General features: G+C 39.8%; 1 protein-coding gene across 9 annotated transcripts in view; it reads right to left on the bottom strand.

The window, feature by feature from the left end:
- The window catches only part of PTPN13 (protein tyrosine phosphatase non-receptor type 13), a 167460-nt gene that overhangs the window by 47629 nt on the left and 93387 nt on the right, over window positions 1–26444 (bottom strand). For 7 of the 9 annotated variants that reach the window (XM_067557121.1, XM_067557125.1, XM_067557124.1 and 4 more), the window contains 9 exons: window positions 19068–19163; window positions 16816–16915; window positions 8071–8296; window positions 5837–5911; window positions 5554–5728; window positions 4095–4248; window positions 3814–3952; window positions 3107–3259; window positions 766–948 (listed from right to left, as the gene is read on the bottom strand). In XM_067557121.1, the coding sequence (XP_067413222.1) occupies window positions 766–948; window positions 3107–3259; window positions 3814–3952; window positions 4095–4248; window positions 5554–5728; window positions 5837–5911; window positions 8071–8296; window positions 16816–16915; window positions 19068–19163 (1301 nt within the window). Of the gene's footprint in view, window positions 1–765; window positions 949–3106; window positions 3260–3813; window positions 3953–4094; window positions 4249–5553; window positions 5729–5836; window positions 5912–8070; window positions 8297–10567; window positions 10812–16815; window positions 16916–19067; window positions 19164–26444 lie in introns of those variants that run through there. The other 2 variants (XM_067557123.1, XM_067557129.1) reach the window with 2 other exon arrangements.

Genomic DNA, 26444 nt, shown 5'->3' with positions numbered 1-26444 from the left:
GGGTGGGGTGCGGCAGATGAGTCAGCCACACCCAGAAAACAATGGAAAGGAAAGGAACAGATTCATAAGTGCCAAGAAAGCCATGGTGATATATTTCAGGGCCATAAAAGGGCTGGGAAAAGTTGTGGGGAGCGGGTTTACAGGGCCCTTGGGAGAGCTGAGGTGGTGGCAGATTAGAGGGACACAGAGGCAGTGGTATGCCCAGGGGGAGAGGGTGTGAGATTGGAGTTTATGGGAGGAACTGAGGTTTGGGAGACCATAGGGCATTGAAGTTAGAAGGAGCTAAGCTAGGAACTCAGATGACAGTGGAGGTTAAAAGGGAGAGAGCAGTGGCTGGGGTATGAAACAGGATTCAAGGTGAGATACAAGTGGGAGGGCTGCATGTTTGGGAGAAGGGAGGAGAGGGGTTTGGTCACAACCAGGTGGAGGAATTTGAGGCCACAGAGGGCACCTGCAGGTGAATGACAAACATGCAGAGATGGTGCCAGCGTACGGAAGTTAAACAGCAAAGGGTGTGCTTGGAAGGGAGGGAGGTGCTTAATAATTATAATTCCTGATAAAAAGCAAAAGCCCATCAGACCCTTGGGCTGTGCTGAGTTTGGCGCTCCTGTGACGTATGGGCCTAATAACGCAGAACCTTAAACAGCAGGACCCACAAGTTAATCCCGTGGAGGTGGAACTCCAGCTGCACAAAAGACATTTGCATATCACACTGTAAAATGCCAATTTCTTGGTGCAAAAATAATTAGCACAATGCAGACATACACTGAAGGAGATTTTCTTTGTTTCTCTCCATGGGAAGCGAAGTACGGGTGTGCGGACTCCATTGTGAACTTCAAAAATAAGGACTCCCTTGGAACATATTCCCAGCAGGACTCCAGTTTGGGATTTCTTCTCAGGCAACACTCGATGAAAATGAATGCCATATTCTGTCAGCCTCTGGCACAACTATATAGAGATACATTTATGAGAATATGAAGTTAAGGATGCTAGAAAAATCTACAGGGACACTGCCAAGTTAAAAAAAATCATATAGTCACACTTTACATTAAGGTTCTATTTATACAGGATTTATAGAAGTTATAAACATGTTATAGACATGAGCAGTGTGTGTTATAGATAGTTGTGAGCTCATCAATAGAAGGTGTTATAAATGGTTATAAGATATGGTAATATACGATCTTTAACAATTAACCAACTGCCTATTTTAAAAAATCCATTAACCATTTATTAAACCATTTACAAGTGGAATATTAACAAAGTTTTAACAATTACATTTACTCTTATTTATGTTTCTAATACCGCTCTGGGTTATTTGAAATGAGGTGGCACCAAACCTTTATATCCCACTGGAGGCCGCATAGTTTGAAAGTGTCCCTCTTAAACACATCATGTGATTATGAGAGAATTTGGGCAAACCTCTAAAGATATGAACGCAGATTAAGGACATTAATCTTCTTTTATATGCTTGACTGAATGCAAGTTGGAAAGCCTTTTGCTACAATGTTCATCCTTCCTGGTGACAGATAGCTTCCCAAAATATGCCAGCCTTGAATTAGAAGTTCCCATCATACACCATTTTCCTAATCTGGATACAGATCAAGTTTTGGGTTTTTGCAGTTTGCAGTTTGCAGTGACGCTTTCTAATGCTAAACCTTTGTCTATGTTCCTCTGTTCAATAGTGTTCTGGTCCATTTTAAGACCACTGAATAGTCATTTAGGAATCAATATTGTTCTCATTGAAGTCAATGGCAAAACTCCCATCCACTTCAGTGATGAGAATTTCAGTGGGCCCTTTTAACAGGAGAAGTAGCAAACTCTACAGTCAAGTTTCAAACTATAAATAAAATATGCAGATGGCTGCATGCAATCTATCACCTGTCAAACATGAGTGTGTATGTTAATATATACTAGCTAAATTAAAGGTGATCTGCAAAGGAAAAGAAAGAAAAAAATTGGAGTTAAGTGCCTGTGAAATATTTTCAGTACTCCCTGCTTCATTGAAGATGTCCCGAAAGGCACCATACTAGGATATCCTAAACAACATGGATAACATGAGTTGCCATAAGACTTCTGGTTATTTATGATATCACAATCTGGGATGCCTTTAGTCAACAAATTAGTACAAAAGTGATTTCAGAAAGGAGGAAATATATAATCTAAGAGTTTCTTTTATAATGGTACACAATTCTTTAATACGTGATGACATTTTAGTAATGCACCCAGTGAAACAGCTCATGGAAGAACATTAAAGACTTTTCTCCATCAGCTACAATTTCCTGTCCTCATTTTTAATATTAGTATCTTTTAAGCAGATCCTCTTAACTTTTGCCCCTTGCTAATGCTATTTTTGAAGACAATTTCCCTTTGTTCTCCATTTCAGTTCCAGGCTTATCATCTATCCTATACATACATTAGTATGTAATATATGCCATCATGTGCCAGCAATGCCCCTCTGCCATGTACATTGGCCAAACCAGACTGTCACTACGCAAAAGAATAAATGGACACAAATCAGACATAAAAAATAATAACATCCATAAACCAGTCAGAGACCACTTCAATCTCCCAGGACACTCTGTAATTGACTTGAAAGTTGCCATACTTCTACAAAAAAACTTCAAAAACAGACTTCAAAGAGAAACTGCAGAACTAGAAATCATCTGCAAATGTGACACTATCAAACGGGGTCTAAATAGGGACTTGGAATGGTTATCTCATTACAAGAAGTAATTGTCACCATTCACACATTCTCACCTCCTAATCAATGGTTGTGAATGGACCTCAACTACTCTAACTGAATGGACTTTGCTTATATCTACCTTCCCCATTGTTTCCCCTTACACGTGGATGTGTGTGTGTGTATGTGTGTGTGTATATATATATATATATATATATATTTATATATATCTCCTATGTGATTTCTATTCCTTACATCTGACAAAGTGGGTTACAGCCCACAAAAGCTTATGCCTGCAGAAATTAAATTTGTTAGTCTTTAAAGTGCTATAGGACTCTCGTTGTTTTTGCTGTATATAGACTAACACAGCTACCCCTCTGGAACTTTTCTCCTTATATGGATAACTCAAGAGCTGCTGTGACTTACCTTCAAGAATTCTATTTCTGTTTCTTTCTCAGAAGCACCCACATAAGTGCTATGCAGTTTAGGCAACTCTTCTTTGACATAGGATAGGTCTAGTTTCTCCATCACTCTAGCAGGTAAGTAATGTTCTAGTCTAAAATAGGACATGCCATGCACCTGTAAAGTGAAGCATTTTTATTTTTCATGTTATTACAAGAACAACAATCTTGTGTGTGTGTGTGGGGAGCGGGAGAGGGAAATGATGGGCTTCAGCTAAAACCCTGCATCTGAACTTTCAGACTGAGCAGGGGAAGGAGCTTAGAACTCAGTGCTAGAGTGAAATTTCATTTTTGGCCCTTCTCTCTCCGACCAAGTCACTGGGACTGTATAAGGTTTGAGCTAGTACATATTAAATGGCCAAACTAAAACACTGGATCCAAACACCTGCAAACGCTAGAAGGGAGAATGGGTCCAACACCAGATCCAGACCTGAACTCTATGGTACAGGTTCAACATTCAAATCTGAATTCTATAGCTGAGGCCCATATCTACATGAAAGCACATCTGTGTTCTCTCTCTACTAGACTTCAAACAGTATAACAACTACCAATAGCAGATCAATTGTACCTCCAAAGAACTGAAATCTATTCAGTCCTGAATTACACCACAGAGCATGTGCAGCAGCTGAATAGCAGAAACAGCAGCTGTCCATAGATGAAAGTACATCCTACCTCAGCCTGGTAATCTCCATACTCAGCCTGAAGGGCTAGGGATGCTAGCAGTAAAGCAGTCTCATCATCACAATGCATCCTTTCCTCCAGGAGATCTTTCCGTAGCTGTAGATAATACTGGTGAGAGGTCAGAGTGTGCCTGAGGGAAAAACAACAAACAATATTGCTCCTTTCAGCAATGCTTCTAACATTGTGCACACGACTTGAGCAGTGGGGGGAAATTAAAGAGAGGGGAAGACCTAATTAAGAGGATGATGAGAAAATAATGTTTGCATACTCACTGTATCAGACTGACATCATCCACGAAAAACTTAATGCGAAAGAACATGGTGAAGTTGATTGGGACTTTGCTCTTTTTCTTAGGTTCCTCTTTCCAACCTTCTGGGGCAACTTTAGTTAGTTTTAAATCAGGATCAACGAAGAAAAATTCATTGTCTGCAACATGGATAAGAGGAAAGCTTTTGCATAAACTATCAGAAACAGACACTTTTCTCCAGCTGCAGAATTAAGATCAGCCTTACAATTTTGCAATTTATTCTTCATCGTTAATATTCTAACAACTAGCGGAGAATTATACTGCACAATAGAATGAAATTTCTCATTAATAGGATGACTGAATGAATGGCTCAAGGGTTAGTAAGGAGAGAAAGTCTTTCACCGCTTAAAACTGAACCTGGGATATAGAGACAAAGTATTTATAGTCCTGACAGCTATTTTGTGGCCTACGTGAAATGAGTTTGGAGGTCTTAATCCATTTCCTTATGGTCAGAAATTAACATTACAAAACCCAGCACCCTGGGTATGCACTGGAAAATTTCAGTTTGCTCTCCAGAACTTAAATGTATGAAGGAGACCATAGTAAGTAAAAGCCTTAACACACTGAATAGGACTGGTTGGACCGCTAAATGCCTGTTTTGTGGGAAATTACAAAATGTAAAAAAAATCTTTCTGAATAAACATTCCCGGAAGAATGGGAATTCCAACATTTCACTTAGAAAATTTCTAAAAAATATTTCATTTCTACTTCTCTAAATGTTTCCCAGGCTCCCCAAGTTGCTTGGAGTCCTGCCAGACCACAAGGTAGAGAGACAGGAAGCTCGTGGAGTCAGAAGCCTAGAAGCCCCATGGAAATCTTACTGATTTCGGTTCATTTTGGCCAAATCAACACATTTCCCAGGAATGTGTTGATTTTTCTGAATCGGTATTTTCCAGTGGAAAGATGCTCTGTTGGAAACCTTCTGACCGGCTCTTATGTTGAATCACTAAATACCTCTCTATACAAGTAGCCATACTGATATCAGTGGTAATACTTGCATACTAAGGTTCTGCTCAGGAAGAGTAATGTTAGCAGAATGGGACCGCAACAGAGCATCTTGATCAGACCCAAATGCATCTCCAAGAGGTCTCTGTTGACTAGAAACATACAAAGTGAAAGACAATTTGGCAGAGGGAAGAAAATGCAAAGTAAGAAAGATAAAGAGCCACCCTGATACTGCTACTGCTATTCAAGTTGAGTAATATCACACTAATTTAAGCAAATAAATCTGTTCATGGAGCAAGGTACTACACCACTCAGTGTGAGTAAGGGTGGAAAAGCCTGACCCTAAATGGATTTATCATAAATGACTGCTCTGGTCTCCCATCCATCTTAAATCTTCCTTTGTCTGTCTCCAACACAGTATATTTAGCCAACTCTAATAACTTTACACTTCCCCAATTAAATTAAAACATCATTCTTACCTTTTAGGCTAGCCAAGCCAAACAAGTGATGCTCCACTAAACCAATATGGGCTACCACCATATCAAAAACATCTTTGCAGATGGTTTTGGTATCACAAGTCAGCTCCAGCCTCTGCCCACTCAGAAGCATTATGTTTACTTTCCGCCTGATATCTTCATTCTTCCCTTTCTTGGTCTGCATTTTGTAAAATAAAGTATCAGACCATTCACTTGTATCATAAAGATGTATTCATGGTTCAATATATTCCTACTACAACTGATTGCTCAATAGACCATTTCTTACCAAGATTGACTTCGGTAGATCCAAGGAGATGAATGGCTCAATGGTCATTTTCACAAACTCAGGGCCAAAGAAATTCTGCAAATCACAGAAGTCTGAATTAACTCTTTGTGTTCCTACAGCCAGAGACTGAGAAGCAATTAACTCTTAAAAGGTGAACTGCAAAGCTGAAATGAACACCGATTTAAATCCAGGAATGTATGCTGAATTGTTCTGGCAGCCTGGTTAGTTGGAAAAATTCAACTTTGTCAGGATATGACAGGAGTTATGCTGGCAGCTATGGCAACAATATTTCCCGTGCAACCTTATTTATATATTTCAATATTACATACATCCAATTTACTCCTACATGCAAAAGGGCACATGCTATCATATAATCTTCAGATGGCTATGCTTGATGTCCCAGGTGTTCAGGAATCTGACACTCACTGACACTGTTAAAAACTTTCACAGTCCCATTCCACCAGGGACGTGCCCCATTCATAGGCTTAGTTTTATTAAACCATCCTTCAGTTAGACTAAAAATAAAAAATGTAGCAGACTCTCAAACTAGCAAAAAAATCCCTAAGCAAACTAAGGAGGCTCTGATCCTGCACACTCTTCTGCCGCGGTAGACCCCTGTGCCAGTGTGAATCCTCACTGAAGCAAATACAGTTCTGCATGCACTCAATAGTCTACCATGTGCAGACTGGCTGGGAGGACTGTGACAGAAGGGTCATCACTGCAGGGATTTCAAAACCACAACAGCATCCAGCTTATAGTTAAGTAAACTAAATAACTTCACCTGAGTTCAAAGGTGCATCATGTTTGTTCTCAGTCCAAACAGTTATTAAATGAGGAGACTAGTTAACTTCACTACTTCTTGAATATGCCTACTTCCCTATTCCCTTCAGGAAGTCACACAGGGCATTGTCTTTCGAGGGGGGAAAAAACCCTAGAGGCCTGAGGTTTTACCTACGAACACAATGTTGTATTTAATAGAAAATGCCTGCATGATAGTTCATTTAGAAAAGACAAGGTTTTGTGCAGTTTAGATCCAAAGTGCTGTGGGTCAAAGACAGACATGGAGGGAACATTAGGATGGCCTAAGCCATTTTAATTTTTTAAGTGGATACAGTTCAGGGCACACAGCAGCAGAAGTCCCCAGGCTGACTCCTCCTAGCTTCAGGCACTACATTTGTATGTCTGAGTCTCCTTCTCCCTTCCCACTCACAGACCCTGCCTACATTTCAAAATGGTAAGGGAAGAGTCTGGTGTCAGGAGGAGAAAGGGAAACTAGTACAGGGACTCGGTGGGCTGGCCTAAGGCCGTGTGCCAAGAGGCCAGCAGAATCCCCCAGACCCCTCTTCTCCTTGTTACTCCCCCACCCATCCCCTTACAACCTGCTGGGTGGAGAGAAAACCAAACCCTGTCACAAGGGGAGAAGTTGCTGTTGCTTTCAGAGCATCCTCCCTTGCCTGATGAAGGACAAGGAAAAATTCTGATGGGGAAAATGAGAATCTGCAGAATGATTAGGGTGAGCGAGAGATGCATGTGTGGTGACTGGAGAACCAGCAGAGAAAATGGACTCCAGATCCCTAATTGAAGCGGCCCCATTTAGTTCCACTTGCTTAGAGCAGCATCTGAGAATTTGAATGGAAAGAAGTATTTCTCTCCATTATAAATCATGAATTGTAACTGGTTGGGGGATGAGGGGCAGGTACTGTAATTAGGATTGGCATGGTTGAGATTCTTACTGGCCTCAAAACAAGACACAGTTGTCCTAAGTTGTTTGCTTAATGATCTCTGTGCTGTTGGAACACACGTATCTACCCATAGTAAATGGAATGCCTTTAAAAATGATGGACAAATGCAGAGCATACCAGAATAGCAGGGATGAATGAACCCTAATAAAGTGCTTTTAGTGCTATCTGGCAGTGAAGTGATTAACAGCTGTGATATTTAAGTGGTGAAGATATGTTTTCTAACTTAACATCCCATTAAGCTAAATAGATCTCCTATTTAGGATGCATGGCTACAGACTCCACAAGATATCAGAAGTCCTGGCTTGTATGAGGGCTATCTTTCCAATCAGAAAAACCAGCCAGTATTTATGTTGTCAGTGACAGCTTCGATTCTGGACAAACAAAAGTGACTTTGGAACCCTAAATACCATAGTCTTGCATTTCAGTCTTTAAAGTAGGTTGAGGCAATGCGCCACCAAAACAAATATTAATGCAAATGTGTTAAAATGTTACCCTCAGTTTTCTTTGGGTCATGGCTGTTTCCAACGCTATCTCTCTCAGAGGATCTCTAGTGATGTCGAGCGTTGATGTCCTAACCAGATCTCCTGGGTAGAGGCTTAGTCGAGACTGCCTAAGAGCCATTCTAGCCTGCAGCTGTATCATTTCCTCTTCTTGACGCTTTAACATTATTTCTTGGCTTATTAGGTTGCCTTCAGGTGCTGCTGCTTCATACTGCCTACTTAGTTGGAGGGGAGGAAAAGATACAGTTATGATTAAAATACTGTTAAGCCCTAAGGCACCATGGGGATGGGTAGAGAGTAAGAACCTAGATATGTAGATAGACTAGACAAAGCAGGAAATTTAGTGTAATTATTTAATGTGACATGGTATTTATTCAGCAACTGAGGAATTAAGGCAGAATGTTCCTGGACTGAAACAGCCTCCAACAATATATCAATATGGAAAATACCTGGAAAAATACTCCATGTTTCCACCACTGTTTGTCATTTGTTTGTATGGGAATAAATAAGTGCTCAATTGCAGTCTCTCTACCAAAAACACAATGCCAGCAACAACTTTATAGCTGAAAAAATACAGAGTGTTTTGAAAAAGATAAGATTTCTCTTTTCCAGCAAGAGGGGTGGGTAAGTATATTTTAAAATACGACATTTAAAAGGGATCTGAATGCATAGGCTAGATGGTTCTTAACAGACATACATAATGATTTCAACTATATTTCTGTAGCAAGTTTCTATTAGTTACACATGGTACTGAACTGTAAGACAAAAAGTCTATTTCTGATACACATATAGTTTAAAACATTTGGCATCCAGATTCCTGTAAAATGTTACATTTTAAAACTCGTAGACTTGCTCACTCTGTTGAAAGAGAGATCTTGTCTTTTAAAATCCTACAAATCCACCTTGCCCTTTTGTTTTTTGTTTGCTTTTGGCAATGTCTATTTAACTAAGAGTCTGGGAGCCAAGTGGTACTTGAGAAATGCCCAACCCATCATCTGAGGGCAGAGAAAGCTCTGAATCCAGTACTCTAGCCATCCAAGGAGCCCTCCAGGAAAAAGAAAAAAGAACTGATTTTCTTAAGTCAAAAAACCAAAAACTCAAACCACCTAAAACACAAAAACAAAACAAGAGCAAACAAAACAAAACAATCACCACAAGAAGGAAAAATATCCTTTTTTGTGCAAAAGCCATTTTCAATACTTCTTTATACATCAAAAAGGGGCACAAATATAATTGATTCCTTCTCTTTTGCAGGCTGCTTACTTGGGAGGAATCAAATGTGTGTGGTATATATCCTTGGGGTTCATAGCCAGGACATTTCCATTTGTGTAAAGCACCCTAGTTGCTCCCTCTGCTGGGAAGGGGAAATCCTGTAGTAGATAAGAAGTCTGCTGGCCTGGTCCCTACATGTATGCATATGGGTGGGGCAGGACACAAGGAGCATTTCCCTCCAAAGGTACATGTACACTGAAAATTAAGGTGTAACTGTAGTGCAGGTAGGCAAATCTAACTAGCACGGGTAACAACAGTAGTGAAGAGATAACGGCAGAGGCTTCAGCACAGGTTGGCTGCCCCTGTACAAGCCTGCGCATATACTTGTGTTGCTAGCCCACACTGGGGTCCACGCCGCTGAGTCTTCTCTGCTATTGTTACTCATGCAAGCTAGATTAAAGCTAGCACCGGTCTAACAACCTGCAGTACAATTACACCTTAAATTTGCGCTGTAGAGATACTCCACGAGAGCCCCCTCAGGCGCACTGCCTTTCTGAAGTTTTTGCTAGGGCACCAACTAATCCCTTGGATATCATTATCTCACTCATTCTCCAGTCCTCCAAACATAAAAAAACAAAATACCCCACACTCTGTCTCTCTCCAGGTCCTCTTTACATATCATAAAGCAATTAAAAAGCATGCTCACAAGATTATTACATCTTTGTGACACTGTAGTTAATGTGTTCCATTATTATTTATTACTATCAAGAGTAAACACACATCATAAAAATGCAGTCTTTCAGACTAAAATCTGATTTACAGCCTTCTAAGGCAAGGAAAGAATATTATATGTAAAAAATTTAAAAAAATTTAATTGTTAGATCTAAAAAGCAGACTTCTTTAGAGCAGACAAAATCAGTAAGGCAGAGGGTGCAATTATTAACATAAATTTGTGTGTGTGATTTGGGGGACGAATATATATATATTTATATAATTACTCTTCTGCAACAGTGATTCTAATGAATAAAATGCTAAGAACAGGGCAACCGAGTCTAATTAAAACTCGGATATTCTGTTAAATCTGTTTCACTTTGGACATTAACTGGCATAGAAAACTCTCACAACAGGAGGGATTTAAACAATCAAAACCATGTTCAGTCATTTCTGAGTTGCAAGCATGCTAACAAATTGCTTAAGATGCTAACTGGCATGTTCCTTTAAATAGATGGTTGGGTGAAAAATAGAGTATTTACAGAAAAAGCTGTTTACTTAATCACCTATTTGCAGCATTCTGTGGCTTCTATTGTATTGTTTGCCCTCTCACATCTGAATGCTTTGCTCCATCCTACAGCAGATCTAAGCAAATGTTCATGCAGGGTCAAGTAATGAGATAAGGCCTCAGTCCCGCCATTACATACAGAGTAGTCCCATTGAAGTCCCCTGCAGTGGAACTGTTCACAGTGGACAAAGTTAAGCATGTACAAATATAAACCTTGGTAAGATCAAGGTTTAAGGTTGGGATTTTTTGGGTGATAAGCCACATCTGAAGACAAATATCTCTGAGTTAGCAAACAGAATAAGAAAATATGAGATAAATTTCAATGGCTATATCTGGAATTATTTGCTAATGTGAAAGCCCCTCAAATTGAAAAATGATTTTTTAATAATACAGCTACACTATGGTGAGTAATTTTATTATTTGGAAAAATATATACACCTATTTATTTATATTTGAGCTCCAGGATGTGGATAATACATTGAGCAGATCAACCACATTTTTATTCAGGGTTGTTTTTTTTAAATGAGAGCTTGCAGCCATAGTGGGCAAATGCAACACCTCGCAGATGCAGCAAACTTAACTACAAAGGTAAATGAGCTACAAATTGAGGAATCTAGCTTTGCAATGGAGGCAAGAGGGAGGCAGCATGATTCAGCAGACGCGTCACCAGAACGAGGTCCATTTCCCCTTTTGTTAAATGGAGAGGATGGCGCTGACCAGCCTTTATAAAGAACTTTGAGATATACAGCTCTTTGTAAGTGCCAAGAATTATTATTGTGCCAAAAACCCCGCTGGACTACAACACTGTACAACCGCGTGGTGCAGGGCCACAATGTCAGCCTGGATTTTCAACCATAACCCTGAGTTTCTTATATGAGATCTCAACTAGTTACTTATTAACCCAGGGCCGGAGGATGACAAGTCAATTGGCAGAATTAATTCCTGAAACGGTGGGAAATGAGTTAACCCATCATCCAATGTACTTACCAAGAAATTACCAGATATTGGATCAGAGAAGAAAGCTGGGGAAAGGGATGATTTAGGTTTTATCTAATGAACAGTGCAGCAGAAGGGTCAGGAGCAGAATTGATTGAGATCAGACATACTGGGAGAGAAAGAGCTGGAAATGGAACTTATCAGATACTTGGAAAGGAAAGGCAGCAGTGGGGGAGGGAGTAGATTCAAATCAGCTGCTGTCCCTGGAAAGAGAAAGGAAGACAATAAAGGAGGGGAAAGAAAAGGAAGAAGAAAAGAGGAAAATAGACACAAAGGATGAATACACATTGCTATGGTAGTGACAGCATTCCAAGAGGCTTAGAGAATACTAGCAATACCCATCACAGAAGACGAAAACGATTAAACATGTTCTTAAGCAGTTGAAATGTCTATGGTTTCTGCTAGCTTATTACTAGATCAGCCCATCATAACAGCACACTTTTGATTGGTAAAGTTGTTCAGAATCTTCAGCCTATCTTCTGACACAATCCATATTTTCTATTATCCCAAGTTTTGCACCTATTACAAACCTTCTCTTTTATAATGGTTGCTGCAAAGATAATTAAACAGGCTGCCCCTAAGTACATACTACGAGGGCAGTGAATTTTATGAACAAGATGCAGAACTCTGTGTTTGTACAGAGATATTATATCTCAGCTGTTGTGAATGGGACTCATCCACCCTGACTGAATTACTTAACACGTGCACTCCTCACTGTGATGTAACTCACCCATGCTTGCATGTGTATATATACCTACCTAACTGAAGTTTCCACTTCATGCGTCTGACGAAGTGGGTTTCTGCCCGTGAAAACTTATGCCCAAATAAATTTGTTAGTCTTTAAGGTGCCACAGAACTCTTGTTATATCTAAATAGTGTCACTCAAAACAAGGAAATGTGCCATCAAATGCTAAAGGGACCACTATAACATAACTCATATGCACTTTATAGTATCTTGAACTCACACAAGAAAGAAAGAACATGCAAGGATTCCAGTCAACCGGGCATTTTTCACAGGTGAATGAATAGGGCAGGGTTGATTTACAACAAAGTATGGTGTAGCACCTTGAAAAAATTAAAACCTGGCAGTTTGCTCTCCTTAGAGAGGTGGGGTTTCATAGGGTTTTTTTTTTTCAGCATTGAAATTTACTTCAGAAGCTGTAAATTTCCATAATATGAGAAACTTCTCAGAGTTCAGATGCACTATTTTTGTAAAAATGGCACCTTCTTATTTCACAGATCTGTAGGAAATTTTATGGCTACTTTTTACACTTCTTAGGACTGCAAAGTCCATACATCTATTGGAGAGTGAACTGCCTCATACAATCAATAATAATTATAGAATTATAGGACTGAAACGGACCACGATACGCCTTCTAGTCCAGTCCCCTGCACTCAAGGTAGGACTAAGTATTATCTAGACCATCCCTGACAGGTACCTGTCCTACCAGCTCTTAAAAATCTCCAATGACGGAGATTCCACAACCTTCCTCAGCTATTTATTCCAGTGCTCAACTACCCTGACTGTTAGGAAGTTTTTCCCAATGTTCAACTTAAACTGCCTTGGCTGTAATTTAAACCCATTGCTTCTTGTCCTATCCTCAAAGGTTAACGAGAACAATTTTTCTCCTTCCTCCTTGTAACAAACTTTTATGTACTTGAAAACTGTTATCATGATCCCCCCCTCAGTCTTCTCTTCTCCAGACTAAACAAAAACATTTTTTTCAATCTTCCCTCATAGGTCATGTTTTATAGACCTTTTATCATTTTGTTGCTCTTCTCTTGACTTTCTCTAATTTATCCACATCTCTCCTGAAATGTGGCACCCAGAAATGGATAATGCTAACTCAGTTTCTACTGCAGTACCAAATTCTACTCTAGGTTATATCTGCGCAACTCCACTATTTTCAGTGGGGCTACAGAGTTGTAACTGAGAGCAAAGTTTAGTTTAAAAATATTTGTACTTTAAGAATCCAGTTTGACTTTCTGACCTCAGATGCATTGCTGGGCTCGCAGTTAGAAAAGCCATCTTTTAACTTGGGAAGAGAGCAAGCTTATTATGGAAATCATTAAAAAACAATAATAAGCAAAAGTGGAGAGATGGCCCAAACACACTCTGGATCCAAACATCACTAAACCTTGGAGTAAGATCAGATACAGCTCTGAACTCTCAACTTGTCTATAAGCAATACAAATTATTTGGATTTTCAAAGCAATATTTTCCCCTGTAGATTTCATTAAATTTTACAAATTACTACCATTACTAATCTTAAAAAAAGATATATAAAGGGAAGTAAGACAATAAGGTGAACTGAGAGAAAGCATGTTCTCACTGCCTTAAAGAGCTTTCACTGGTAAAATCGGCAGCACTTCAACAGTCTGAATCACTTGCATTTCACATATTCCTTACCATTTCTGAAATGCTCTATTGTAAACAGAAGCAGAAGACCTCTCTCATTGCCTACTTATTACTGCTGCTTTATCCTGCAGTTCAGTCATAATGTCCAGTCTGTGACTTCACTATCATTTCCATGATAATTTTGACTTTCACACAGGACTTAGCAGCAGCAGTAGTTGTCAAATAGAGGAAAATGATGGTAGAGGAAAAGGATGGTAAAGGAAAAGCAGAAAATTATAAGATTGCTCTTTGTGTTGAAATCATTTCTCTTTTTCCATTTATTCTGGTAGGGTAGTCTCTTCTGATCTGGAGTTAGAATAAGAAAATACACCATAGAAACATACAACACTATTTTCCAGTGGGACTCCACGAAACAGGAATCTGTAGCAGATTACTATAAAACTTGCCTTAGAAACTCATGAACTGGCCAGAAATCTCCTACATCAAAAAGAACCAGATCCCTAATACATTTTACACACCTACTGTTTGTGTGCACATCTATACATTATATATATATATGCATACATTGCATGTGTGTGCAAATGTATACAGGCATGCAACACAATGTGCATCTACTCAATTCCTGTAAAATGTCTCCTACACACCAGTACATACCCCAAAAAATAAAACGTTTTGTATGGAGAAATATAATTTCACGAAAAATACACATGTAAAAATGTTACAGTTGCCAAATGAAGCACTGAAACGTTAGGAAATGTCAAAATTAAGATTGCTCATGCAACTTTAATTCTGCTCCTTTGGGCACATATGTTAAGACACAGTCTTTAATTACAAGATCATCCATTTGTCCATAGGACCACTGCCTCATTCAAGACACTGAGTGCAATGTGCACAATGCATGACGTAGATGTTCAATTTTTATTTTAATCTCTCTGTTCAGCGTGTGGCTCTCTGTTTCAGTCACTGCAAACCATCCTAGACATGAGGGATTCTCTGGTTGTTTAGGAAGCTCTGCTAAATTCACTGAAATGGCTTCCATTTCCATGTGTCCTTTCACTTTCTGCATGGGATCAGATAGGACTGCTCTGCATGCTGTGCCCTAGTACGTATGTGTCCACAAACATCTTACAGAATGAGGCAGAGAACCTTCTACCAATATACCTTGTAGAGTTGAGGCCAAGAGTTGTTAAAAAAAATATTTTCCCACTCTCTTATTGCATAAAAATATCTGAACCACTTTTGGTCACACTTTCTGGAGTGAGTTGTCATCTGGCAGAGACCAGACATGAGAAATTTAAGTCTGAAAGATGAAAGTTTGTGAAAGTTATAAGCAAGTGAAAAAAATATGGCACTTGAGAATGGAAACCCTTACACAACCTTAAGTATGCAACAGATGTTGCAACAAACTGTAGCTAGAAGATGCATAAATAGGACCTTTTTTTTCAGTTAAACCAATAACATGCCATTTTAATGAGAAAACTGACAGGAAAAATAGTTGTATTCGATGTTGTTGTAGCCATGTCAAACCGAATATATTAGAGAGACAAGGTGGTTGAGGTAATATCTTTTAATGGACTAACTTTTGTAAAACCCCTTCTGACCACACACCCCCAGTTGTCACCTTCCACCCCACATTGAAACCTATAAGGAGTTTCATCAAACAACTACAACCCACAATTGATGGGGACCCCAAATCTTTCCTGAACCGCCTCTTCTGGCCTTCAAACAACCCTCCATCTTCTCCAAGTTCATCATCAGAAGCAAGCATCCTGCAGACCAAGACACATTAATTCAAAGCAGCACCAGACCCTGCCAGAACAGATGCAAAACCTGCAGACATATGCTACAACGATCAGCACCCCCCACAACACACCTTTCAAGATACATGGTTCCTACACATGCCTATCACAACATGTGGTGTACCTCATCCAGTGCACTAAATGCCTCAACAACAATAACATGGGTGAAACCAGAACAGACCCCAGACGATCAGCTGTTTGGCGGCCCCTAGTCAGCCACTGCCCATCAGCTGTTCAGGCTGGGCTGGGCAGCCACTGCTCTGGCAGCCCAGGGGCTGACAGCTACTCCAGCCCTGCCACAGGAGAAGTCACAGAAGTCTGGGAAAGTCAAGGAATCCATGACTTCTATGACAGAATCTTCTTCTCAGCTGAGACCTGAAGAAGAGCTCTGTGTAAGCTCAAAAACTTGTCTCTCTCTCACCGACAGAGGTTGGTCCAATAAAACGTATTACCTCACCCACCTCATCTTAAAAAAAATAATGTCCACTCTACAGTCTGATACATTCTGGTGACTCTGAACCATGAATAAAATGGCCGTGCCAGTCAGTTTAAAGTTATGCTTCGTGTTACCTATACAGACAACGAACAATCACTTATAGGCATGTGCCAGCCAGAGCAACTAGCCCGCTGTATGGCCCTTTGACTCATTTGGCAGTCAAATTATAGTAAGGGAATGATCCAAAATGAACAATTTTGATATAATCCTTCAATGTGTCAATACTTTCTATAATGCTTTTTTAAAAAGGCATGCATGAACTAAAAATGAATACTAATTATACCTCCAATCAGAAGGTATTACCTGAGCCTCTGATAATTAAGACAATAACTTAGGGCCAAAACCAACGCCCATTAATTGGACTCTTAATTGCCATGATTACATTTCTACCAGGATGTGTCATGAGACTTCTACTGGAAGCAATATCCACTGCTGAAATGCTGTCACCTCCAGAGCAGAATAGGGCACCTGATTTATTATTGCTTGCAATACTAAACAGAAGTTTGGTAAAAAATAAATTATCTGATTGCAACTAAAGAATAATTACTTTGAGAAAGAGCAAGGACCATAAAATATGATGATTTCATGCAGTTTACCTTGATCTTAGAGGATGAACTTGACTTGATGGTGAGCTATCATCAGCTCCTGGAAAAGCACCACCAGAGTCCTCTCTCTTTAAACCCTCATTTCTTCTTACTAGCACATAAAAAGGAAACACAGATAAATTAATACCTGAATGGGCTAGAAACCATGTAAAGGTAATTCTACCTAAAATTCAAGGATTTATCAGACACATGAGATTACTCAGAAAGGATCAGAATTATATGCACAGCACAGTGGCATTACAGTATTAGAAAAAATGGCATTAGGAAGTCAATTTCAGTTTTCAAAGAGATCCTATTGTTTTCCCTCTGATGAGAGTTGCTGCATAATCCTTTGAAGAAACACGTTAGCAAGGGGTTTAAAAATACAGAATTGTTAATATACTTGGAGCCCTGGTGGCCCAATACAGAACTTCACGAGTTCGCCTCAGTAGCTCAGGCTGTGAAGTAATCAGTGAAAACAAACAAACAAACAAAAGTAGTGAGAAGGGGTCTTGTGGGTAAAAGGGCAGGGGCTCTGGTATGGTGGGTGGGTGTGTGCGTGCCAAAAAAGAGAAAGGAAACTCAGAGGGGAGGGGGCTCGTGTGCGTGTAGCTGGAAGTCAGGCAAGTAGAAAGACAGCCAGCTGCACACCAGATGAGAAGACAGCACCAATCTGCACAGCGACACCGCACAACACACTACTATAGAAAATTACTTTGCTGGCATGGTCAGCGAGCATCACTCTTTACAACTGAAAGCAAGCATTTTCTGGCGAGCTGCAGTGGGTGCAATGACTGTTTGTTTGAAACTGACAGAGTTTTGTTGTTTTTTTTTTAAAAGAAGAAATTTTGGCCTACCGTTTCCAACAAGCTCATGTACCAATAGTGGTGTCACAATTTGGAACCCTTTGATCTAATTACATTAATGTCTTCTCCTTTTTTCCTAAGGATTGGAAAACGTAACAGTAGCTGCAAGGAGCAACACATTTCATCTGCCCCCTTGAGCAGATGTAGCTGTTATGGCCAGAATACAATTCTCAGTTCAAATGACATCAGTGGGGATATAATTACATGCATTGAGACTCAGTCACCATACTGTTCTCAGATGAGATGGAAATTCATTTACCAAACCGTATGTCTATAATTTTCCAATTATAACAGCCCAGAACTGAAAGGCATTCAGCTTCAGGAGTTTATGCAATCACAGCGAATGATTTACACTCTCTTAATATTTTGCACATTTGTTGAATGTGAATTTTGCACTCTTCCTTGAATTGTCCTGAAGTAAATACCCTTGTTGTTCTTTGGAACATTAATGCATCCAGAACAAAAAGTCAAACTTGTAAATAACTAATTAGCAGTAACATCTTAACAGTTTGAATTGAAATCTTTGTGCTGTGCTGGCTAGAAATTATATACTTTCCTGTAGTTTTGACCTTATCATCCTATCTTCTAAACCCTTCACTGGCTTTTGCTCTCCTTACATATTTTGGTCAAGTTCTTTGCCCTTACCTTCAAAACTCAGTACAAGTCTCTATCTTCCTTCCCTGCTTCAAATCATTCTACAAGCTTGCTCTCTGCACTCCTCCATTCCCTCTCTCTCCTGCATCCTCCCTTTGTTTACTCTTGCATTTGTTTTCTCATTACTTCAGAACATCTTCTCATCTTGTGAACAGAAAAGCCTCCCCAACTCCCTGGACAGCAACCACTTTCCCTTCACGTTAATGCTAGCCTTTAAAAGTCACTGCTTTTACAAAACTCTCCTCAATTAAAACCTCCACCAATGTCTCCATGCCTCCATACCGTTATCTTGCATCACATATTTGTGCAAGTCGCAATATAAACTTCTGGGGCCAAAACCAGAGAAGAATTTGGCCTCATGTCTTTTATAGAGAGCTGTGTATAGTTATGGCACTCCATAAATAATAAACAACAACAATAATAGTACTTTTGTGAATTCAGAGGACATGACAAGTCTTCTTTACAGCCAAAATTGTAATAAAATGTTAATAATTTCCAGCACTTCCTGTTGATTTCCCTTATGCAACTTCAGTGTTCCAGGTCCAAACCTATACTAAACAGATTGCCAATTATGCTGAACTATACACAGCAATGTAAGACGATCTCATATATTTATATCTTCATACTGTTCTTAATTACCAAGTTTTCTAATATAGGTTTTTGTTTTCTGCATACTCATTGGATTTTATTTTAAATCTTGCATGTGTGTATGTTTGTTTGCTTCCTTTTGCTTATAATTCTTACCTTGCCTGAAATCTGGCTCAGAAGAAATAATAGATGGACTTTCACTGGAGGTACTATAGACATCGCTGTAGTAAGATTTGTACCTTCTCGAAGGTTCTAAAAGTTGAAAGAAAAGTGTTAAGAAAGCAAAGGAGCAACAGTTCTTAGGCAACACTCAAATGTGATTAGGTATTTTAAGCCACCTCATCAGAACATCTAAATATTTCTGTGGCCACACAGTTTTAAAACACAGAAACAGCTACTGAATACTGCCTGAATATCCTCCTTAGTCCTGCACACTATGCAGTCTCTCTCCTCCTTCAAATCTCTCAGCAGACCCACCTTTTTCCAAACTCTCTCCTACAAAGATTCCCCATATTAAATGTATCACTGGTGGTTCAATTAAAGTCAAAGCTTTGTTACACAGCTGGACAATACTGAGTGCAATAGGGCCCTGATGCTTTCTGGTCTTGCACTGCATCCCAGACAGATGTCCTGTGCCTGAGAAAGGTTTTTTTTATGCCATGTTGAAGGACTATTATAGAGCAACTTGGAGTTATCTACTTTGAATGAGCCAACTACTGGCCCATCCCAATGATACAATGATCCTTCTACATGACAGCCCATGAGGGTCAGGAAGGAAAAGCATGACTGCTGGATCTGGAGCATCTCAGTTTGAGGACATGGCACAGAAAAGGGTGGTATTTCACAGCAAGGTCTGCTCTGTGCAGGGGATCGACCATCATGACACACAGGAGAGAGGGCAGAAGGGTCGCTGCCCAGCCTGAAACACAAATAAACCTGAGACTCACAGACAGGGTAAACTCAGACTACAGGAGAGTGCGTCTCAGGAGTTTAGTCAGTTTCAATTATAGGCAACTCTGCTGTGCTTTAAGAGTAAAGTCAGTGAAATTAAGGAATCCCTTCACTGAGTCTATGTTCCTTGCTTTCCTGTTACACAACTTGTCTCTGAAGGGGTTAAATGAGTAAGCCCCAAAGTGCCTACTGCCTAGGCAGGACAACAACCGGTGGGACTCAGGAGATCTCAGGGCTCGTCTACATCACAGACACTACTGTGGCACAGCTATTGCACTGCAGCTATGCCACTGAAGCGCCACAGAGTAGACACTTGTGACAGCAAAGGAAGGTTTTTTTTCCCCCAATTGTTGTAGTTATCCCCCCCCCCCCCCCAAAAAAAAAAAAAAAAAAAAAAAGTGGTAGGGAGGTTGACAGAAGAATTCCTCTCTCAACCTAGTACTGACTATACAGAGCTTAGGTTGGCTCAATTATGTCTTTCAAGGTGTGAATTTTTCAGATCCCTGAGCAATGTAGCTAGGTTAAACTACGTTTTAGGTATAGACTAGGCCTCAGACACAGTTGACTGTGTGTCCAAGACAGATGCATCCCATGGCAGAAGGAAGAGTGCCGGACAAGAGGTCTGAGCCTGGTAGCGTGTCCTAGAGCAGTGGTTCTCAACCTTTTTGGACTCGGAACCCATTTGTAAACCTTGATGGCCTGTCACAACCCAGTAAATAGCTTTAGTGCAAAAAGTAATCAGGCCTACTAAATATTCCTTACCCAGGATATACATAGTATATACTCAGCCTAGTAAGTAAGTACTGAGTAAGTATGCTAGAAGCAGCTCCTCTGGTGCCTGACCCGTGGGGCTGGTTGGGCTCGGCTCCCCACTCTGAGTGTCGCAATCTCTAGGATTGCAGCACTGTTCAGGTTTGGCCTGGCTCCCCGGGCCAAACCTGAGTGGTGCTATGAACCCCTGCCCCAGCTCACAATGCCCAGAGCGAGCCCAGCCAGTCCCATGGGAGCAAAGCTCCAGGAGAAGTTGCTGCAGGGCAGGCTTTGCAACCCACCAAAGGACCTCCTATGCAACCCTTTGACACTTTCTGGTGACCCAATTTTGGGTTGTGGCACATGGGTTGAGGAACCCTGCCCTAGAGCCCCAGAACTAGAAAGAGTTGGCTTCAAAGCACATGGGAAACATAATTAGTTGGCTTGGAGGCACAAGGGGACCCATAAACTAGATCCATGCGCAACAGACTGGTGACCATCAAGTGGGGTAACTGGACCAATTTGTAACACTTATATTAATGTCAGTGTGTCAATTATTAAAAATAATAACACATACATAATGTAATAATAAAAAATTAAAAGGGCCTATGAGGCATATTCTTGCAATACAGTCGTCATCCTTTTTTATGTAAAACTACCTCCCTTATGTTCTATCCTCAAGCTTGATGTCATCTTTTCTGCATCATGTCTAACCAACTATAAAATCCTCAGTGCAAGAGCTATATCCTAATTTTCCTATAAAGTGCAATGAACACTACAGTGCCCCTGTATGAAGCAATGTGAACAGCAACACTACACTGAATTGTCTGAATTTAGGCTACTAAAGTTTTTATTAATATGAATGAAAAAGAATATTTAAATTAAATTAATTTGTGTGTAGAACTACAATTTTGGAAAGCAGCACAGACTTACATCCTTTCATTTTATTCAGTATCAAACATAGTGCTACTGTATTGTGCTAAAAGTAAAGCTGGCAGAAGTTATCCTGAACCCTCCCCATGAGATATGTGTTTGATTTTTTCCTTTAGGCTTTAGAATTTGTTAATTTCCACCAAATACAGAATTTTAATAAATCCCTCAGATTAGAAGCAGTTCATTATTTTTTTTCATAAGCAATATAACATTAACTCTACGTCTATATAAAATTTTATTTCCCCTGTGGCTTAACAATGGCATTTACATGCTATTTCTTCTTTTCTTTCAACAGTGTTCAGAACAAGGTTACTTTCTTTGGCAGAATCCATGACTGATTTAGATTCACATCTCTCATCTTTGCTTCACTCTCATATTACAGCAGTGCTCAAATAGTTTCTTTGACTGAAAGTTAAATAAATGAAATCTTCTTAGCTCAAAAAGCTTGTCATAAGGAATGGAGGGAGGGTGGTATGAAGAATGGAGAAGAGAGTGTTCAATGAATCTTAGTTCTGACTGATTTAAATGTATACATCCGGCTTAAAGAAAAGTTTCTGCTTCCTTAACCCAAATGTCAAACATTTACTTTTTTTCTGAAAAAAGTTAGCTACCCTCAATTTAATACCAACTCCTTAAAGAGAGACTGCACAAGCTTTTTTAGTCTTTTTTCAAAAGGACAGTGCAACTGTTTATCCCAGGTGGTTGCCTGAATATAAAAAAAATTATTGACCTTAACAAGACTTCTGTATATTATGATCAGTAATATTTAGCTATTTCACACATAGCAATCAATTATGGCAACATTCGGAGTCCATGTTAAGCTACAGATATAAAAACATTGAAAATTATGAAGCTTTCTGCCTCAATAGTTTGCAAGATGTGGATCTAGTGTCTCAGATGTAGTACTCTGTTATACCTAGTGCTGCTGCATTGTAAGAGTCAAAGGGACACTGGGTGAGGTATTTTTTTCCTGCAAATGTTCACTGTGTTTTAAAAACAAACTTCACTAAAAGCTAACATATCAATATTCCTGTTGGGAAGGCTTTCCTTGAAATTGAAAGCAACTAAAATAAATCTGTGAAAATATTTCTTATTTGTATAAAATACATTATGGTAAGTATTTTCTAGCTAAATACTGCTGCACCATTTAATGGAAGAGAACCAGAAAGTGAGTTTATTTTCCTTTGCAAGGTAAGTGAAATGTCAGAAATAAAAAATGGCATGAATAGTGAAATGAAAGGCTCTGACTCTGCAAGTTGTTCTGTGTAGGCAGATTTTGAATGCATGCAGAGGCAGGGGTCTGCCTGGTAGAATCAGAGCATAAACTAGCTTTGGAAGTTCTTCATTCTCTTAACCATCAGGGGTGCTGTTAATAACTGTGTATTAGCAATAATACATAGGACTCACTTATTCCTAGAAGTCACAGCCCACTCTGAACTGAGGGTGGTGTTGACCTCTGTCTATCCTGATTTTAAGAAGGCTTTGTTGCAGGGCACTGTAGGTCTCCATCTGTCTCCCCAGATTTGACTCAGACATCTTCTAGATTATTTTTCTTAATTTTGCAAGATCACTCTAGTTTTTAAAAGGGTGACAGTCAATTTAAAAATCATATTTCTGTCAGAAAATGTACCTAGTAGTGTTACAAATATTTCTAAGATGGCTACAGTATGACTGATGTAAAACAGAGAAACAAACATGGTCTGTTTTTTCAGTTTACTTTGTACGTTTCATAGCACTATATTATATGTATATAATCACTTTCACAAGTACCCGTCTTGTCGGTTTCCCTGTTTGTGTAGCTCTTTCTCACAGCAATGAGACAGAAACATTTTTAAAAAATACAAAAATATGATTTTAGAATGAAAAACTGGCAGTAGTGCTCAGCCTCAGGCACAGTATCTGAAATTACTTCTAACTTGTTTTAAAACATTTCCTATATTTCAAGTTAAGGGGTAATATTTTCAAAAGTGCCCAAGTAACTTGGGAGCTTAAGACTCACCAGCTTTCATGTTAAAATAATTATGCTGGGTCTTGCAAAGATATTAACCCAAAATATGGGACCCAAAATAACTTTCAGGTCCCATATGAGTTCTGGTGGAGAAGCCCCGGGAAGTGTGAACAAATTGGCTGATTTGGGAAAAGAAAAGAGACAGACTTGATAGACTCCTTACTCAATTGTTTTTAAAAAGGTGGAGAGTTTTAGGATGGGGTTTTTCAAAGACATCAGGGGAGAAACACCTGTTGAAGCTACAGAACAGGACAGACATGACGGAAAGATGCATCCAAATAACTTCAGAATTTTGGTATTCTGAAATTCCTACTCCATGACAGATCTACAGGTTAGAATCACATTTGTGCTGCATTAGCAATTTGTTATCTGGTTTTAGTACTACTGCCTCAGCATGGAGAATACTTATGCTAACAATTCTGTGAGAAGATTGCTCAAAAAAACCTTTTTAGCTGTACAAGCTGACTCCATATTGTCACAATTTAGAACACACAAATGTAACAATATGCATTTAAGTGAACTCTGTTTGCTTGGAACAAATATGTCTCTCTTTTCTTCCTGCCGTGCACAAAAGAGGCTTTGCTTCAAAGCATTTCAGAAGGGCCACTTGTATTTTGTTTTGAAAACAGAAAAAGAGGAGAAAAACTGGGTACCGACACAGCAATAACTTCCCCAAACGCAGCAATAACACACAGGTTAAATGGTGATCCTTTAGTCTTGGGTTTGTAACAAGTCCGCTTGCCTACATGTCAAGGTCAAGCAAGATTTAAGTCTGATGAAGCAGGCCAAAGAACTGGTACCGAAACATTGAACTGCAAATCACTACCCCTCTTATAATTACCTTGTTAATTATAGATTTTCAAGTGGGGTAAGTGGACTCCAGAAAGGGAAATTAAAAGTTTTTAATAGTCCATCTGGTCAATAATCTCAGTTCCCCAAATTGAGAATTGTGTCTCCAAGGAGTATAAAAAGGAGTTATTGGGGTGGGGAGAAGGTGTCACAGGAAATATAAAAATTGCAGAAAATAATACATTTCAAAGGATAAAGAACAGATACTCAAGTAAGACTTGCAGTGCTGTTTTCCTTTATGGGACAGCAGGACACCCCTGGTAGAGAGGGCTTTTCTGCTGATTTAGCCTGTTAGAAGCAACAAATTAGTGGGCAAGCTCATCAGCCAGGGAAGATAGAATAAGGCTCCCAAACACCATTCGGTCCAGGTCCCTTTCTTCTGGTTTTATTAACAAAAAATGCAAAAAGCTCAAAATAATGCCAGCACTGGGCGAGAGGGGCCAGCCCTGTCCCACTTTCCAGAAGCTGGCAAAGGAGACTCTTTCCCCACAGGCCACAGGGAGCATGTCAGGGCTGGGGAGGGACATGTTAATGTGGGATGGGGAGTAGCTGGAGCGTGCGGCTCCTTGGCTAGAATCAGCTGGCGTATGGTCCCTGGGTCCAGGGCACAGAATCAGAACTGTCCATGGTTGTTAGTTCTCATCTTTGTTTTCCCCTCTCCTGGGCTGTCCGGAGCAGCTCAAGTAAAGCCACTTGAGCTCCTATCCTTTTCTCCCTTGGGCTTCTACAGCCAGAATTACTTCCCTCCTCCTTCCTCTGCAATGCAGCATGCAGCCAGGCCAGCAGTGAGGAAGCTGCTAAACAGCTGCGGCAGGAAAAGAAAAGCAGCTTCTCCCAGATCTGCCCGCTCACACTAGAGCTGTTCCTGGGGCAGTAGGTGAAGCCATGATGGGAAGCAGCTGGGGAGGCAGCACCCCCTGGCACTTCCCTATAGTGACAGAGCTAATTCAGAAGCTTCAGTTTAAATACTGCAGGACACAGATCAGGGACTATGTTTTCAAATCATGATCAGATACTTTTTCTTTTCTTTTTAATAAAGGAGAGGAACCCCCAACGGTCACTGACTAGACACGCCTACATTGTAAATGTACACTACAGTAAATACTGTATACTGGATCCACTACATTAATACCAGGCAAAATCATGAAGTCTTTTTCTCAAGTCCTTACTCAGGCAAAATTCCCATTGATTTCAATGGACCACATTTGCATTTAACTTGGGAGTGGAGTGGGAGTTTTGCTTGGATTAGTAAAAGCCCAAGATTCCCAACTCTCACAATATTCAAGCCTCACCTCCTGGAGTCATGATTATGTGAGAATCTTGAGAATCATTTTTAAAACGACAGCAAGTTTCAAAGTACTCCACAAACCACTCAGGCTAGAAAGTCTTAACAACAGGACCCCCCTAAAGGCTGAAAACCAGAAACAAACAGAAAGAGCCCAAAGTTTATTATTTTTTGAGAATAGCATGATTTGGGAGGGGGGGGAGGGGGAGGTTTGACTTGTGAGTTTTGAATGCCAGGAGTTAACAACATTGAAATATTTAACAAGGACTTCAAGATTAAGCCCACTCTGCAGTAATATTCACGTTACACTATAATGGGTGGCATAATTATCTGTACGTGTTGTATAAACTAATACAATAATTGTAATGTTTAGATTTCAGTGTTGTAACCAGGGTGGAGTCTCTCAATAACCAGAATGTCTCAATCATTTCACGTTAGTAGATCCACCCTGAATTAAAATGTCTTATAAATAGAACCATGGTGAGCTGTTACTGAAACTCTGAATTACCACGAGGAGCAGCCACAATGCAGCAACGAACAAAGTATTATGGCTTGCAAATCAGAGTTCATGTTGATCTGTATTGGGTTTGTAGTTTTTCAAGCTGCCTGTCAAAATCAGCAAAGCACAACCTTACAGGCATTTAACCCCACATACACTACTACCATACGCTGTTTACGCAAGGCAAGATATGCAAGCCCAGACAAGTAACATACAGAAAGATTCATCCCAGCCAACTGCACAACAGAAATTAAAGAA

The sequence above is a fragment of the Emydura macquarii genome, unplaced genomic scaffold (genome assembly GCF_026122565.2).
Source record: "Emydura macquarii macquarii isolate MOO-44397 ecotype Brisbane River unplaced genomic scaffold, CSIRO-AGI_Emac_v2 contig_1790, whole genome shotgun sequence".
Classification (NCBI taxonomy): domain Eukaryota; kingdom Metazoa; phylum Chordata; order Testudines; family Chelidae; genus Emydura; species Emydura macquarii.
Note: the sequence above shows the minus strand (reverse complement) of the source record. Positions and strands in the feature narration are given on the sequence as shown.